This window comes from Necator americanus, chromosome V (assembly GCF_031761385.1).
Source record: "Necator americanus strain Aroian chromosome V, whole genome shotgun sequence".
In the NCBI taxonomy this organism is placed as follows: domain Eukaryota; kingdom Metazoa; phylum Nematoda; class Chromadorea; order Rhabditida; family Ancylostomatidae; genus Necator; species Necator americanus.
Genome location: NC_087375.1, coordinates 16041228 through 16054744, shown reverse-complemented (window position 1 = coordinate 16054744; position 13517 = coordinate 16041228). Strand labels below are relative to the sequence as shown.

General features: G+C 40.7%; 2 protein-coding genes across 4 annotated transcripts; one reads left to right on the top strand and one right to left on the bottom strand.

Annotated features, from left to right (window-relative positions):
- Positions 1 to 1787: 1787 nt before the first annotated feature.
- RB195_014036 (uncharacterized protein) lies at positions 1788 to 5657 on the bottom strand (the record flags this gene model as incomplete). 2 transcript variants are annotated; one of them, XM_064204129.1, is made up of 3 exons in its annotated part: positions 1880 to 1992; positions 2427 to 2455; positions 5539 to 5657. In XM_064204129.1, the coding sequence occupies 3 exons, from the start codon at positions 5655 to 5657 to the stop codon at positions 1880 to 1882; spliced, it is 261 nt and encodes an 86-aa protein (XP_064060009.1). The 2 variants fall into 2 exon arrangements, with proteins under 2 accessions (XP_064060010.1, XP_064060009.1); XM_064204128.1 differs by lacking the exon at positions 2427 to 2455 and having other exon boundaries at positions 1788 to 1992; positions 5539 to 5600.
- Positions 5658 to 5765: 108 nt separating this feature from the next.
- RB195_014035 (uncharacterized protein) lies at positions 5766 to 11872 on the top strand (the record flags this gene model as incomplete). Of its 2 annotated transcripts, none has more annotated exons than XM_064204126.1 (6): positions 5766 to 5936; positions 6970 to 7084; positions 8037 to 8165; positions 8846 to 8946; positions 11252 to 11360; positions 11805 to 11872. In XM_064204126.1, the coding sequence occupies 6 exons, from the start codon at positions 5766 to 5768 to the stop codon at positions 11870 to 11872; spliced, it is 693 nt and encodes a 230-aa protein (XP_064060007.1). The 2 variants fall into 2 exon arrangements, with proteins under 2 accessions (XP_064060007.1, XP_064060008.1); XM_064204127.1 differs by lacking the exon at positions 11805 to 11872 and adding an exon at positions 11462 to 11598 and having other exon boundaries at positions 5924 to 5936; positions 8017 to 8165.
- Between the last annotated feature and the right edge of the window lie 1645 nt (positions 11873 to 13517).

Below are 13517 nucleotides of genomic sequence, written 5' to 3'. Positions count from 1 at the left end.
ATGGCTGGCGCTAGGGTGGATTCGAACCTCCGACCGATCATGCTGCAGCCACAGCGGTTCCTGTTACCGACTGCGCTACATCGCAGAAGAATAGAATTATTTGTTCACTCGGAGATGCCCGCTATAGCCGTGAAATTGCAAAATGACAAAAATACGGTGTAGTCACAATGGAATGGTGGAAAAAGTAGTCTGATAGCCAGAGGTAATAGAAGCAGAAAGATTAGTTTAGTGTAAAGACAATGACCGTTTTCAAACAGCAACTTTCAAATACTACAACTCGTCGGTCTTCCAGAGTCTCGAGCTCTTCAGCAATCTCTCACTCAAATTGAGGGCTGTGTGCTTCACACAGATGGTCAGGAAAAATTGGGACCACAGTTTTGGTCTCAAAGACGAGAAGCGATCGACCATCAGAAGTTGACAACGACAAGTCGAGAGTTTCAAGCACTTTTAGTGTTGTTTTACTCGTATCAGCTTCAATTATTGCTTCAATTTGTCGCTGTCAACTTCTGAGGATGGACCAGGACCATCTTCATCTTCGAAATCGCCGCCACGAAATTTCTCAAACCATCTACGCGTAGCACACTCAGAGTCTGATTACAATCACTCCACGCCCTGATAATATTTATTTCCAGTTGTTTCCGCTGCATCATTCCCAACTTTAAAAAAAATAAAAAAAATCCCTGTAAAATAACTTTTCAAGTTTTGAGAACATCTACAAATACTGCACATCAATCGATCGATGATGACATCAATCGATCGAGTAAAAAAACCTTTCTAATGGCACATGTCATTACTACACTTGTCAAAGATTTTATTTAAATAGCACTTCACGAATGCGGTGATTCATAAAAACGGCTACTGTTTTCCCACTAACCTTATATATTTTCACAGAAAAAGCAATCTTTCGAAATTTGTTTTCCGTAACAAGATGTTTAGGAAATAAGGACAATTCAATAGCATTCCTGTCAACCAGCGCTGAACACACGTGGTCAACTCTGGAGGTCATTTTATTGGAAGAGTTCTTGAGACGCATGTGTTACAAAGTGGGATGTCACATGGAAAAACGATAATTTGGAGAAAATTACATTACAACAAGTATTTGTACAACACGATTCTCTTCAGTTGAGTTCTTTTTCTCAATTCTCACTCTCGCTCCAGATTTCAAAACTTTCTTTCCATTTTTACTGCTGAAGCGTGAATGGCTCAAACGATGCTACAAATATTTCAGCGAAGACATGTTGTTTGTCGACGAACGTTCATTGATCACCTTCAAAATAAAACGACACTATTATGGTCTTCGGTGAACATGACAAAGACATTCAGTTGTCAACTCGACTCACTTTATAGGACGGCTTCGCTGCAAAAGTAGTCAATCGTCATGTAATTTCTCATTTTTTCAAATATTGAAGCTAAATAGGATTTGAGACGAGTGAAGACGAGTGGATGAATTTTAGTTATCACAAATATCACAGGAGCGATATTCATGGAACTTTTCCACAAATTGTTACGTTAACATATGCAAAAAAAAAACGAAATCCTTAAATTGTGTGTTCTTAGTAGCACACAAATAAAATCCTCATTCGCGCAGAGATAAAGAAAAAGAATAAATTTGAATTGTGAATTTTGAAGGTTTTATACAGTGAGCACCTAGTAAGACTCTAGTTTGACCCAATTCAAGGATGTAGTGAAGAAAAACACCGAACATCAAGTAAAATCCTGTTGATGCCGAAAAGGGGAGGCCGTCAACAGCACAACTGTTTCTTTTTTTTTTGCTTAAAAATTCACTTCTACTTGAAAAGTCGAGCAAGGAATGAGAGAAGCACTGCTTGTTGTCGAATCACTAAACTTTCTTCCAAAATAAGAAAAAAACATTCAAATCCTATTTTTGCTTCTGAAACAGCGAGGAATGTCGGAGAATGAATGGAGGCAGAGTGCATGTGAGGTTCTCCAGGCGATCTTCTCTCAGGTTGCACTTGCACGCGTCGCTGAGCTCTAAAAACACATCCAGTTAGCCATGTGCACGGTACATATCCAATCAGGAAAAGACCAATTTTCTACGAAGAGATGATATTCAGTATTTCTGTCACTTGACGTATAAGCATCAATTTATGTTTAACTTAGAGAGTTAGGCACAATTAAGTTTGATAAGGTGTGGGTGAAATTGTAGTGCTGCGATGAAGAACTCTCGAGAGCATAACTCATGCCCATAAGAATTCCCTATCTTTGATTAGTTTTTGAAGATCGAATTTCTCGTGAAACAAAACCACGAAGATGGAGAACATGGTTTATGTTGGATACGGAAAACGAACAAAAACTGAAGCCCAACTCATTTTCACACTCCTAATTTTACAATGCTGCCCAATACTTTTCTGCATTATAGTCGAAGTGATTGATTTTGTTGCACAAATTCTCTCTAAATTTCAAACCTTGCTTTTCGGAAACTGGTCCTTTTGCCCTATGTCGCTTTTTTTAAGAAATGCTTCAGCGGCCTTCACTGATACGTGCACTGAAAATTTCAGATACATCTACGCTACAAAGAACTCCGCAACTTATTGCAAACCTGGAAATTTAAGAAAGGCAGAAACACAAATTGAGGTCAGCTGACGTAACTCTACGCAAACGAATCTAACTGTGCCAGTCTGTAATGCAGTAATAAGACTGACATTTCAAATGCCGTGGCTGCCGACCCAAATTTCGGTCAGAAAAGCTTTTTTGCGTATCGGACGCACCTTATACGAACTATTTTCGAATAAGGAAAGATTAAAATCATTCAGCACAAAGAACATTACATAAAATTTATGAAATCGTGAAAAATGGTCGTTGAAAAGTGTGCAGCTCACCGGTAACCCGCATTGTCCCACACGATCCAAAAAAGGGCAGCTCACCGTTGAACAGCGCTGTCGTCAGAGGATTCAATAAGTTTGGAATGGAAGGAGATAAGAAGAATTGTTGTAAGCCTGTCGCATCTTCAATATTGAAGTTCGTAAGGTCTCTTCTGCTTGCAGGAGACATCCAGATCCAGTTTTTGAGATGTGTGATGGTAATATTGTTGAGATGGGGATGATGAGGAAGGAAGTACATTTTTTTTACTCGTTACAAAATTGAATCAGTCCATCCAAAATTACATTTTTGTTGTCAAAAATTCATAAACTCTTAGCCATAGCTTTCATACCACAGTTTACTGCGCTTCATACAAAATACTGCTCAAAAATTGCTTTCTTGTAGTTTTTCTGGTTGCTTCATTGTTGCTGTCTGATTTTGCCGACATTACCAGCCGAATATCAGTGCAGAAAATCTAATTACTCGGTAAAAACCTCATTGTCGTACTTCGCCAAAAATATCGCCTCTTCAAATCTTCGCATTCCATTTGTTTCAAGTCGTTCATGAATTCGAACTTCACTAACAGATGTAGTTTCTATTGCAGCGCGGCATTATGAGATTTAATGTCGAAACATTTGCCCGTCAGCCTGGTGACGAAAAATCCAAAGGTGTTTCGTTGCGATATTTATAGGTGGAAACTTTTTCAAATGCTTCTGATGTCTCTCATGTCAAAGAATACACAGCGTTTCAAAATGTTTAAGATTTTCTCAGCGTGGCGTAAACAATTTCTACATTATTACATTATTATTATTACACATTTTATACTAAAGCAAACCTCTGCTCTTTTTCTTTTTTTACTTGTGCTAGTTTCGATGTCTGTGTTGGATAATGTAATTCAAGTGAAACGTCAGCACGTTAGAAACATACTAAACAAACTACAGTGTAACAGTGTAGGATGCGTCTTTAGTCCTTAAGAGGAAACAAACCTGACTAAGCTCGAGTTTGAATTCAGTTTTTGAGTGCTCGATCGAACTTATGTCGGGGGAACTCCGAGAAGTCTCGATATCAGGATTGCCGAAAGATGGCCCATATCCGTCGTGGATGCCGATAACGAGTGAGTTCTCGTTTGCGCCGCTCTGCGAGCCTTGATTTGCCTAATGTTGTGTATGCAGATCGTATTCGATAATCAATGATGCCGTACTTGGTCATCAATGATGATCGCACAGGGTAAACACATTCGTGCGCACATTTGGAGCTGAGACGTGCGTGTTGCTGGCAGTCCTGTATTAGGTAGAACATACAACTCAATTTCACACGGCTACAACATTTGGGACTTTGAATAATTGTCGAAAAATTATCCCTAATTTATGTGGCGGCTGACAGGAGGACGAGAATGTTTGAGTCAAACTACTGCTCAATTCTTTGAGTACAGAAAAAAATTAAGAAACTCAATTTAAGACTCTCGAATAAGTTTAAACACAATACGTGTAGTCACACCGAAAGAAATGTTGATTGGTTTACTCTGAAGCAATTTCTTAGGAATTTCATCCAAATAAACAGTCAGTAAAAAATTCACGAATTGCGCTGAGATGGTGATCTCAAACAAAAAAACAATCTCTACGAATTTACTGCATAACATTGATATTGTTTTCGTTCCGGTGCCTGACTCACTTAGCGGAATTCTCCGAATTCAGAAGAACGGAGATTATTAATGGACGCTGCAAATAAATCATATGGTGTTCGTTTAGGTTAATAACTAAAACCTGTTCGTTGGAAGATGGGTAAATGAACCTTCAGAGAAGATGGACCTGTCAATTGCTCGTTTTTCAGTCCAACGATCCTACGATTCAGAGTCATCGGGTACAAAAAAGGATCATTTGCGGGTAGAAGTCACAACTCTAATCGTAGTTCTGTCTAGTCTCCACCTTTCAACTATGAGAGGATTTGCTTTTCTGAATTTTCTATGGGCTTCTCATTAATTTCCAGAACTTCAGTCTTTCAACTTTAAATCTAGAATCGTTGGGTGAGACTTCAACCAAACAAGGAGCGAGAGAAATCCTTCCAGAGTCTGAAATTCATGGAGGATTCTAGTTAAAAAAATTATAGATAAATAATATATTCGCTAGAGAATCACTACGTTACTCATGGGTCATCCATCTACACTTATCACTGAGGGTGCAACTGGTGCCTGAGAGCATTACGGCGATGTTACACTGAGTAGACCTGCACTTCGACAAAAAGAATCATTATTTTTAAATCGTTGAGTTCCTTTCCTGATCCTTATATGCTTTCTTTCCATTGGTGATCCTGCAGTAAAATGCTGGCTAATGTTTTCACCTGAATTCCAACCAGATCCAGCGATCGGTGTTTCACCGAAAAAATGCTTATTCTCAGATTAAAATATACCATCTGTATGGAGCAGCGTTCGAAACAACTACCAACCGATGAGTTCCAGCCTCTCCTTTCGATTGCTTAAATGACCTCGGCGTTGCACTTGATCCATAAATCCTCGTCGTTCTTCCGTTCTTATTCGTTTTTTATAACAAATCCTCAAATCTCTACGCAATAACCATAGCTTTTGTACCCTCGAAATGATGCGGAATCTCAAGAACAGAAAATCTTACGTACTGTGCACTTCGGCATGGATCTGCGTCTGTCTCACCTCTCAGCCGATCTGTCACAGAATACAAGTTGTGAGACGGTTTGTGTGTTACTTACACTGGTGTGTTGCCGCTGTTTCCGTTGTTTTCTTCAATCGTCTCCACGACTGGTTTCGGCATTGACCTTGCCGCCCGAGAATACGATTGTGTAGCGCAAGGCGGTCGACCGCCAATCATCTGACTTTTGTTTATTCTGCCATTGTGACCATTTCACAGCCTTTGCCTTTCTTCCGTTCGTAACCGATAACACAATTTCTAGAGAGAAAATCCACCGAGTTCAGGTGCATGGTGATCGGCTTCCAGCGATGTCGCGTGCCGAAGCTGCTCGCTGCGTACTCCGTGAGAACTGTATTTGTGCAATGTATGGTGTGCCCTATTGCTGCGCTTGTGCTGTCCTTCATCGTCGGTTCTTTAATCCATTCAGAAACCCTTTATAACTATAGATGGACCTGTGGGGTAAGTTTTCTGTTGTTGAATAAGAGATAGGAATTTCAATTATTACGAAATTTTTTTCATATGAAAAATTTTCTTCTTGGAAATTTGGATTGAGTTTGTCGATTATTACCAGTTTAAACTCTTAGATGAGAATTCTTCGGTGTGCTCAAGAAGAGTTTTTTGTATCTCTCTCTTGTATATTTGTATAACTCTGTATTTTTGTTCAAAAATGTTTAATTCTATAGATTCTCGTGTGCAACTTCTATTCACCCGTACATCACTGTTTTATAATCCCATTCTGAACCTGAATAAATTCATATAGCATTTGCTTTATTTTTTCGGTTGCAGTTCAACTGTTTTTGAATGTTGTTGAGTAAGGAAAAAGTTTGCGGTCAGCTTTCGACATCCTGGACAAGAGTAAACGTTGTTGATTTTTTCCATAAACTTGCAGTAGTTCCTTGAAAAATAGCAATAATTTCAGCCGGCATCGTCTAGACTCTAATATTAAAACCATTCGGTCGTACAAGACATCGTTGAAAATGCAGTTGGGGCAGTCAACACCGCTCTAATCGAACTCCCCTCGAACTGCACATTAGGGCAGAAAATCGCTTCTAGACCAGAAGGACGGTCCTTAACAGAAAAGAAGGCAAAAAAGAGATGTAGAGCAACTCCAGCTTTATATTCCTTTCTTCTCTTATTAGCTTTGTCCCGCAAGTCACAGATACTCTAGGACTAAAACTTAGGTTTTAGAGCCGCGACCGACTCAGCTAATCACTTCCAGTAGTGATCTATCGCCTTCTCAAAGCGGAAAAGTCGCTCGTCAATTAAGAACGTTCTTAGTGTTCAGGGAACTATTTTATGCCTTAATGTGAACTTTGAATGCAGCTGGATTAGAGCAGGATAGAGTAATCCCCTCCTCAACTATATTTAACCCCAAGATAAGAACACTCTCTCACCGTAAGAGCCAATAATCTTAATTAATTATGACTAATGTGATTAATGACTGATACCTCGCTTCCGTCCGTTCACAAATCCAGCAACAATCAGCATTCAGATCGTTCATCTACCATCAATATCGCGGGTCATGAATATGCCATTGGAGCGCATTATCTTCCAACTCCTGATACTCTTCTCAGTGCCGTTCAGATTGTTTGTCCTATTGAAGCATTGTGAGTTTGCCATGTTCGCTTTTGCAACAAAAAAGAACTGTATGCATCGAACCACAACGTTCTCGTCCAATCGATTTGCACTGAGTCTAGAATTTTGTCCGAATAGGCGTTTTTCCAAATGAGCTGCATACCGTACTGCCCCATTTAAAGGTTTTGGGAGGACAATCAATCAACAACTAGGTTTTTAAAGACCATATGTGCCACCAATCAGGGGAAAAATATGCTTGAAATCTAGTACTGGTTGTGAGTATTCTCTCCGTTCTTTTGAAATACACATAGAAAACACATTGTAGATGGAATTTCCAAAATGTGTGAGTGAATTCATTAAATGAGATACTTTGAGAACATTACTACTATTACTTTTTTATCACTCTCAGTTGCTAAACTATTCGAAACTATGCTTTCTTCTAAACAATGAAACACTTTCAAGATGTTATAATTCAAAAAATCAGATTTCTTCTTTCGAAATAGTGGTAATGCATTGGTGTACAATAGGTTCGCTGCTGAATTTCTGTGAATTTGCAATATTTTGAAAATGTCCCATCTGTTAGGAGAATGTTTTTATCATACAATTTCTTTATTTTTTACAAAGTGAAGGAAGGAAAAGTGCACGTGCAAGTTATGACGGCATTACACTCACGGTGTTCTTGATAATTTCACTGTATTGAAGGATCGCAGGCCATGTGATAAGCAGACACTTGCCTGTTGCGCTTGCAGACTCACTTGTTTGTGTCGCAACTTGCAACGCAGAAGGGGCTTGCGGCGCGTGTTGAGGAACTGCGTTTGTGTAGAAGAGGTGCGAATAGAAGAGAGGAAATCAGTAAATGCAGTGTCTAACCATTATGTAATATAAAATGAGCCAAAATAAATATGAGCTTCAGACAAGAACGGCGTCGGACGGTCGTTTTTGATTTTTGAGAGAAATCTTTCAGTCAGCCCATTGCAACTTTAGGGATGGAGTTTTCGAGAAAGGAAGCGCCTCGACTTTATCTGATTGCACGAAAGATGTTGGTAGTGAGCGGATTAGGCGAGGTTCTCTTCCTTAGTCTTCTTACTGTTATTGGTGAACGTGAAAGTGGAGGTGAGCGCAGTTTATCATTTTTGGTTTTTCTTCCATTCGAATTGTTTTATGCCGCACGAATTTCTTCACATTCACCTCTATATCGTCAGTTATTACTTCATATTTTTGATGAGTAGAACTTGTCAAAATATGAAATGTGAGCTTTATAAATACATTTAATTTTTTAAACTGAACCAGCAATTAGTATTTTCTGCGTATATAGCGTGCCCTGGAGAAAATGTTTTCTCTTTCTCATTTAGCACTCCTCCCATTGTCTCGTCCTTGACTTACCAATCACAAACAAATTTATTATTGTCGCTGTTGTTGTTATTGATATTATTATTGTTGTTGTTTTTACACCTCATGTACAATTGCTCGGCCGAGAAGGACGGAGTTCTCTCTGTCTCAGTTCTTCAGAGCTTTGCCGACCTATGAAAAGAGCTAATGGTAGATTGTTTCATATCATAGGCAGTTACGTTTTAAGCTACGACTGTCTAAATTAACTTAACTGCGATTTCTGCGTTGCCAAGAAATTGGAACTGCACTTGCTGATTTTCTTGGTTCACAAAGACATCATCAACGATTGCTGCCTTATATCCTTTCTTGAATTTCCACTTTTTTCTTTGCTTCCTTAGTCTTTCTCCCTTAAAATGGATTTTCTCTGTTCTGTGATGTCCCAGAGAAGTGCATGAAATTTTCAGATATCCACGTTCTGCTCTTCACTGCGTTCGCTGTTTTTTCATACATTTACTTCGTTGTTATGAGCTTGTTGACGAGATGGACATATCCCGGAGCTGAACAGGTGCGCTCAATGAAAATGTTTGAATAATAGCCACATTGAGCAACCATCTAGCGCATTACAACCATCACATTGCATTACAATAAAAGCTGGTTATAAACGAAGGCAGTTTCTATCTTTATATTCGTTTCTAAAATACCTAGATGCCCTTCTTGCACATAAGTTGTCCGGATCAAGAAAGGCTGACGGCGTTTCTGGTAGAATGCAGCCACTGATCTGCGGTGTTTAGCATCATGTCGAAAGTCATAGTGGATATTCTCTAGATGGGACAAGCGACCTTAATGGCGACAAACCTTGCCTAAATATCCTGACGCTTCTAGAGCTCATCCTACGAAAGCGAAGAGACGACAAGTTGGTGGCAGAAGGAACCCTGCACACGACTACTCGGGCTTAGCGAGGTTGCTTCTATCAGGCCGCTGCTACGGCCTAGCTCCTTTAAGCGTTAATCCTCAGCGCTAGTGGTGGACCTATTCTTTCCTTCTTTCTTATTATGGTTTATTTGTTCACGGTCAGCAGAGGGTACCTCCACAACGGTTTACCACCTCATAGTGGCGTGGAAGTGACTATGGGCGTCGAAGCGCGATACACAGCGAATGTTCGCCCTTCGGCGGGGTCCCCAAGCTGGTAAGGAGTTTGATAAATCCGATATTCCGACTTCTCGGAATCCGAAGCCTAGCTAAGAGTAATTGTTATGTTCTAACCCTTCCCCTTGTTCTAACCTTCGTCGACTATGAGAATGCCTTCGACAACGTAGAAACGAATGCAATACTGTGAGCCCTGTTCGATCAAGATGTGTACGCGTCGTATGTGAGGATATGTTACGGTCGATGCATCAGCTTTTCCACCACCACTCACCATACATAAATATCACATTGTCGTACCCCCACTGGAAAGGGGGTACGAAAATGTGATACTATATCGCCGGAGCTGTTCACGGCTGCATTGCAATGGATAATGAAATCACTTTCCTGGAAAGAAAGGGGGATACGTGTTGATGGAAGATTTCTTTCGAACATTCGCTTCGCGGACGACATCGTTCTCTTTTCGAGCAGTACCAATGAAGCAGAAACGATGCTCAACGAATTGAACGAAGCAGGGAAGAGAATAGGACTGCGAACAAACGGAAAGAAGACACAGTTCATGAAGAACGCCTACTACGAGGACGGAGAAGTACAACTTGAAGGCTCCCTAATCGTGGAAACTTCTTCATACGTATACCTCGGACGTTCTATGAATATAGAAAACGACCTGAAGGAAGAACTGAATAGAATGAAGAGAGCAGCGTGGGCAGCGTTCGCACCCGTCAGCGAAACTACGGACCAACTAACTGACGAAGATTTGGTTGATTCGACAACCCTTTCAGCGCTCTGTTACGCTGCAGAGAAGTGGGCAGACACTGCTGCCACGTCTATGAAACTGCTCGCTACCTACAGAGCCTTTGAGAGATGTCTTCTGAAGTTTAACCGGCGAACACGACATCTAGCTGGGCTTCGCAGCTCTCGACTTAAAGGCATCGCCCTGCGAATCTAAGGTAGTGCGGATTTCAGGTGGGTTATTGTTTATACAAAGTCGTAAATTCTAGAGAGAAGGGTGACCCCGTGCATTTCTTCCTAATGAAAAGCGGCCCGGAAGTTACGGCTTCGAGTGTTCCGACGCGCTATTTTCTACAGTGAATTCGATTGGAGCGCGCTAGCCTTGTGAACGCGCCGCATCTTCCAGGCCGTTTTTACGCCAATTAGGAAGAAGTGGAAGGAATCACCCTCCTCTCCATAATCTACGATCAAATATAGGCATGACCCACCTGGAACCCGCACCACCCCAGATCGCGAGGTGATGCCTTTAAGAACAATGTCTCGTCTTCGCGACCCAGCGGAATATATATCGAAAGCAAGAGTAAGATGGGACGGTCACATTATGAGAAGACTCGACGATATATTGACTAAAAGAACACTGGAGTGGATTCCAAGAGATGCCAAACGCCCTCGAGGGAGACGACGAGATGGGGTGATGTGTTTGCTACACCGGTGGCGTACTTCGTTGTTACGTTTTTCTACTGTAGGTCGGCAAGTTACAAGCTGCAAAGAAATGTGTGTAGGAGAGGAGGGGTTTGACAATGAGACCTCGTCAGTACAACGACTTCAGCGCTCCACAAGGCGCGATAAAATCGATGATACGTGGTGGACACACAAACACTAAAATTCCCCACGTAGCTACAGACACTCAGTTTGGTAGTTTTTAGTGCAAAGACATCATTCGGCATGGCCATAGCAAATCATGTCTAAAAGCTGAAAATTCTGCTTATTTTTAGGAATCTCTGAGGAAGAAGTTACAGTTGGGATTCTTATCTGCTGTGACGTTCACGATTCCCGTAATTTTTGTGCTTTTCGTTCTCTACAATGTTCTCTGCGTGCCAACAAGTAAGTCATTTGCGTTAGAAGCGTATGCAAAGACAAAAATCCCTGCACAGCATTGCTGTCAACAACGCTGCTGTTAGCATCAAATGCACTATTTATTCTAGCATACGAATTATTCGCCATCTTCGAATATGCAACTGTGGCGGCAATCTACGGCTTTCATGCGAGTTCTTTCCGGAAAATGACTGGTTGTATTCATATTTACCATTCGAATCTCAGAATGCATACTGTGCGGGTGTAAATAGTGCGTTTCATTGCAGCAATAAAAAATTAAATGAAAACGAATATGGAGTAAACACATCTTACCACATAAATTTTCGAAACATCAAATGTCTATAAAACAAAATATCAAACATAACATGTTTGATGCAAACTGCACAGGGAGCGTTTAGTTTCAAAGTGAAGTTACTAAGCGTCTTGTACTAAAAATGTTTATTATATTTTTAGGATCGAGAAAAATGATGTCATTTGAGCACGACAACAACACGAGTTGTTTACTTCTACGTTTGAATTGACCTCTGGAACGCACATACAGTTCGAAAGATTCCACGAGTTGATGACATCTACTAATAATAAGTTTGCTAAGGAGAATAAAATAAGATAAACCGGACAGAGACTCGTCTCAGCGGCGACCGTTGAACCGGCGGTCTGAGCGACCGGTTGGTAAGCGATGCAAAAACACCCACAGGAGTTGGTCTGAAGCCTTCACGAAGTCTTCGAAGGGAAATTTAGATCGAGTATCCCCTAGGCAGAAGGTAGTAGAGCTCTTGCACCTGATTAGGTACAAATGAAAATATCTTCGGGGCCACCCTGGCAAGTTAAGGAGGAGAACAGGTGATACAGATGTTTTCGGACAAATACATACATGACACTTTTATATCGGAAATTCATAAGTTTTTCTCGTAATTAGTACATCTTTCTCATTAAAATACCAGCACCAACGTCATACGTTTGTGGTTCCGATACCCAGATCCCACGCTGTTGGTCCTGTGGCACTCAATCATTCAATCTGGCTTTCGCCCTCCAATTCGACGGCTAGAGACCCCTTCTCGCTGCCTTCTAAGGCAACACGCCTAGCTGATGCTCTGAGAACCGTTCCTTGCACTTCACTATTGCCCGGCAAAAGCATGTAATAATATTAAGGAGCTTAACAAAAGCAATTGCAAAAGTTTAGTTTGTGCTTTTTGTATTAGCAGTTTTTTCGTTCACAAAGACATCTATAAACCGAAGCACTGTAAACCTTGTGATTCATAACGAAAAAGCGCACACACATGGAACGAAGTGGTGAACGTAACCCATGATGACAGAAACAAAGAAACAGGTGAACACCGTGTACAAATACTGAAAAAAATGAAAACATTCTGAAAGAAGACAAGCGAGGATCGTTCTAATGTTGTGTCTACGGTTTGGTCCCTAGTTGATCCATAGTTGATCTTACGAATGAACTAATGTAGGGTCATTTAGGGCATTCTGTCTGTTTGTTATTCTAGTAACGCTAGAGTTAAACGTATAACGGATTTCCATTTTTAATTCATTTTTAATGTGTTTAAATTGTGCTCTTGAACGTCACTACACGTTATTTCTACAACCAGATTTGGGCGTAATTAGCATTCTTAATTAATTGCTGCGGGCGGGTGTGGCGCTGTCGGTTAGAGGTCCGTTGTAGCCACACGGTCGAGGGTTCGAAACCGCCTTAGTGCAAACCAAGCCTTTCATCCCTCCGGGGTCGAAAAATTGGTACCAGACTTGACTGGGAGAATGAAAACACTGACTTGACCAAGGCTGGTCCCCGCAAGTCATTGTAGAGGGCAACACGCGTTCCAAAACCTCATCGATTACGAGTTCTAGTAAAACGCATTGGCGCATCCCAAGTGGATTGATACGCCAGTGACTTTATCCTCTTTTATCCTTTAATTAATTGCAGTAGTAGTGCATGGGAAAGAAAGCCGACATAAAAGATAACGGCTAGAAAAGAATCATGAATCACAATTTCTCAGCGTTTAGGACTCTACAAAGGAAAAGTGCACTACATTTAAAAAACTTCAGAAGAAAATTCTACGGTAAAGTTCTGATTTGTGAGTGATCCGAACCAATTAATTTAAAATTTAGTCGGTAATTTAAAGCACTAATTATCTTCATTCATGCACACATAGTCCCATG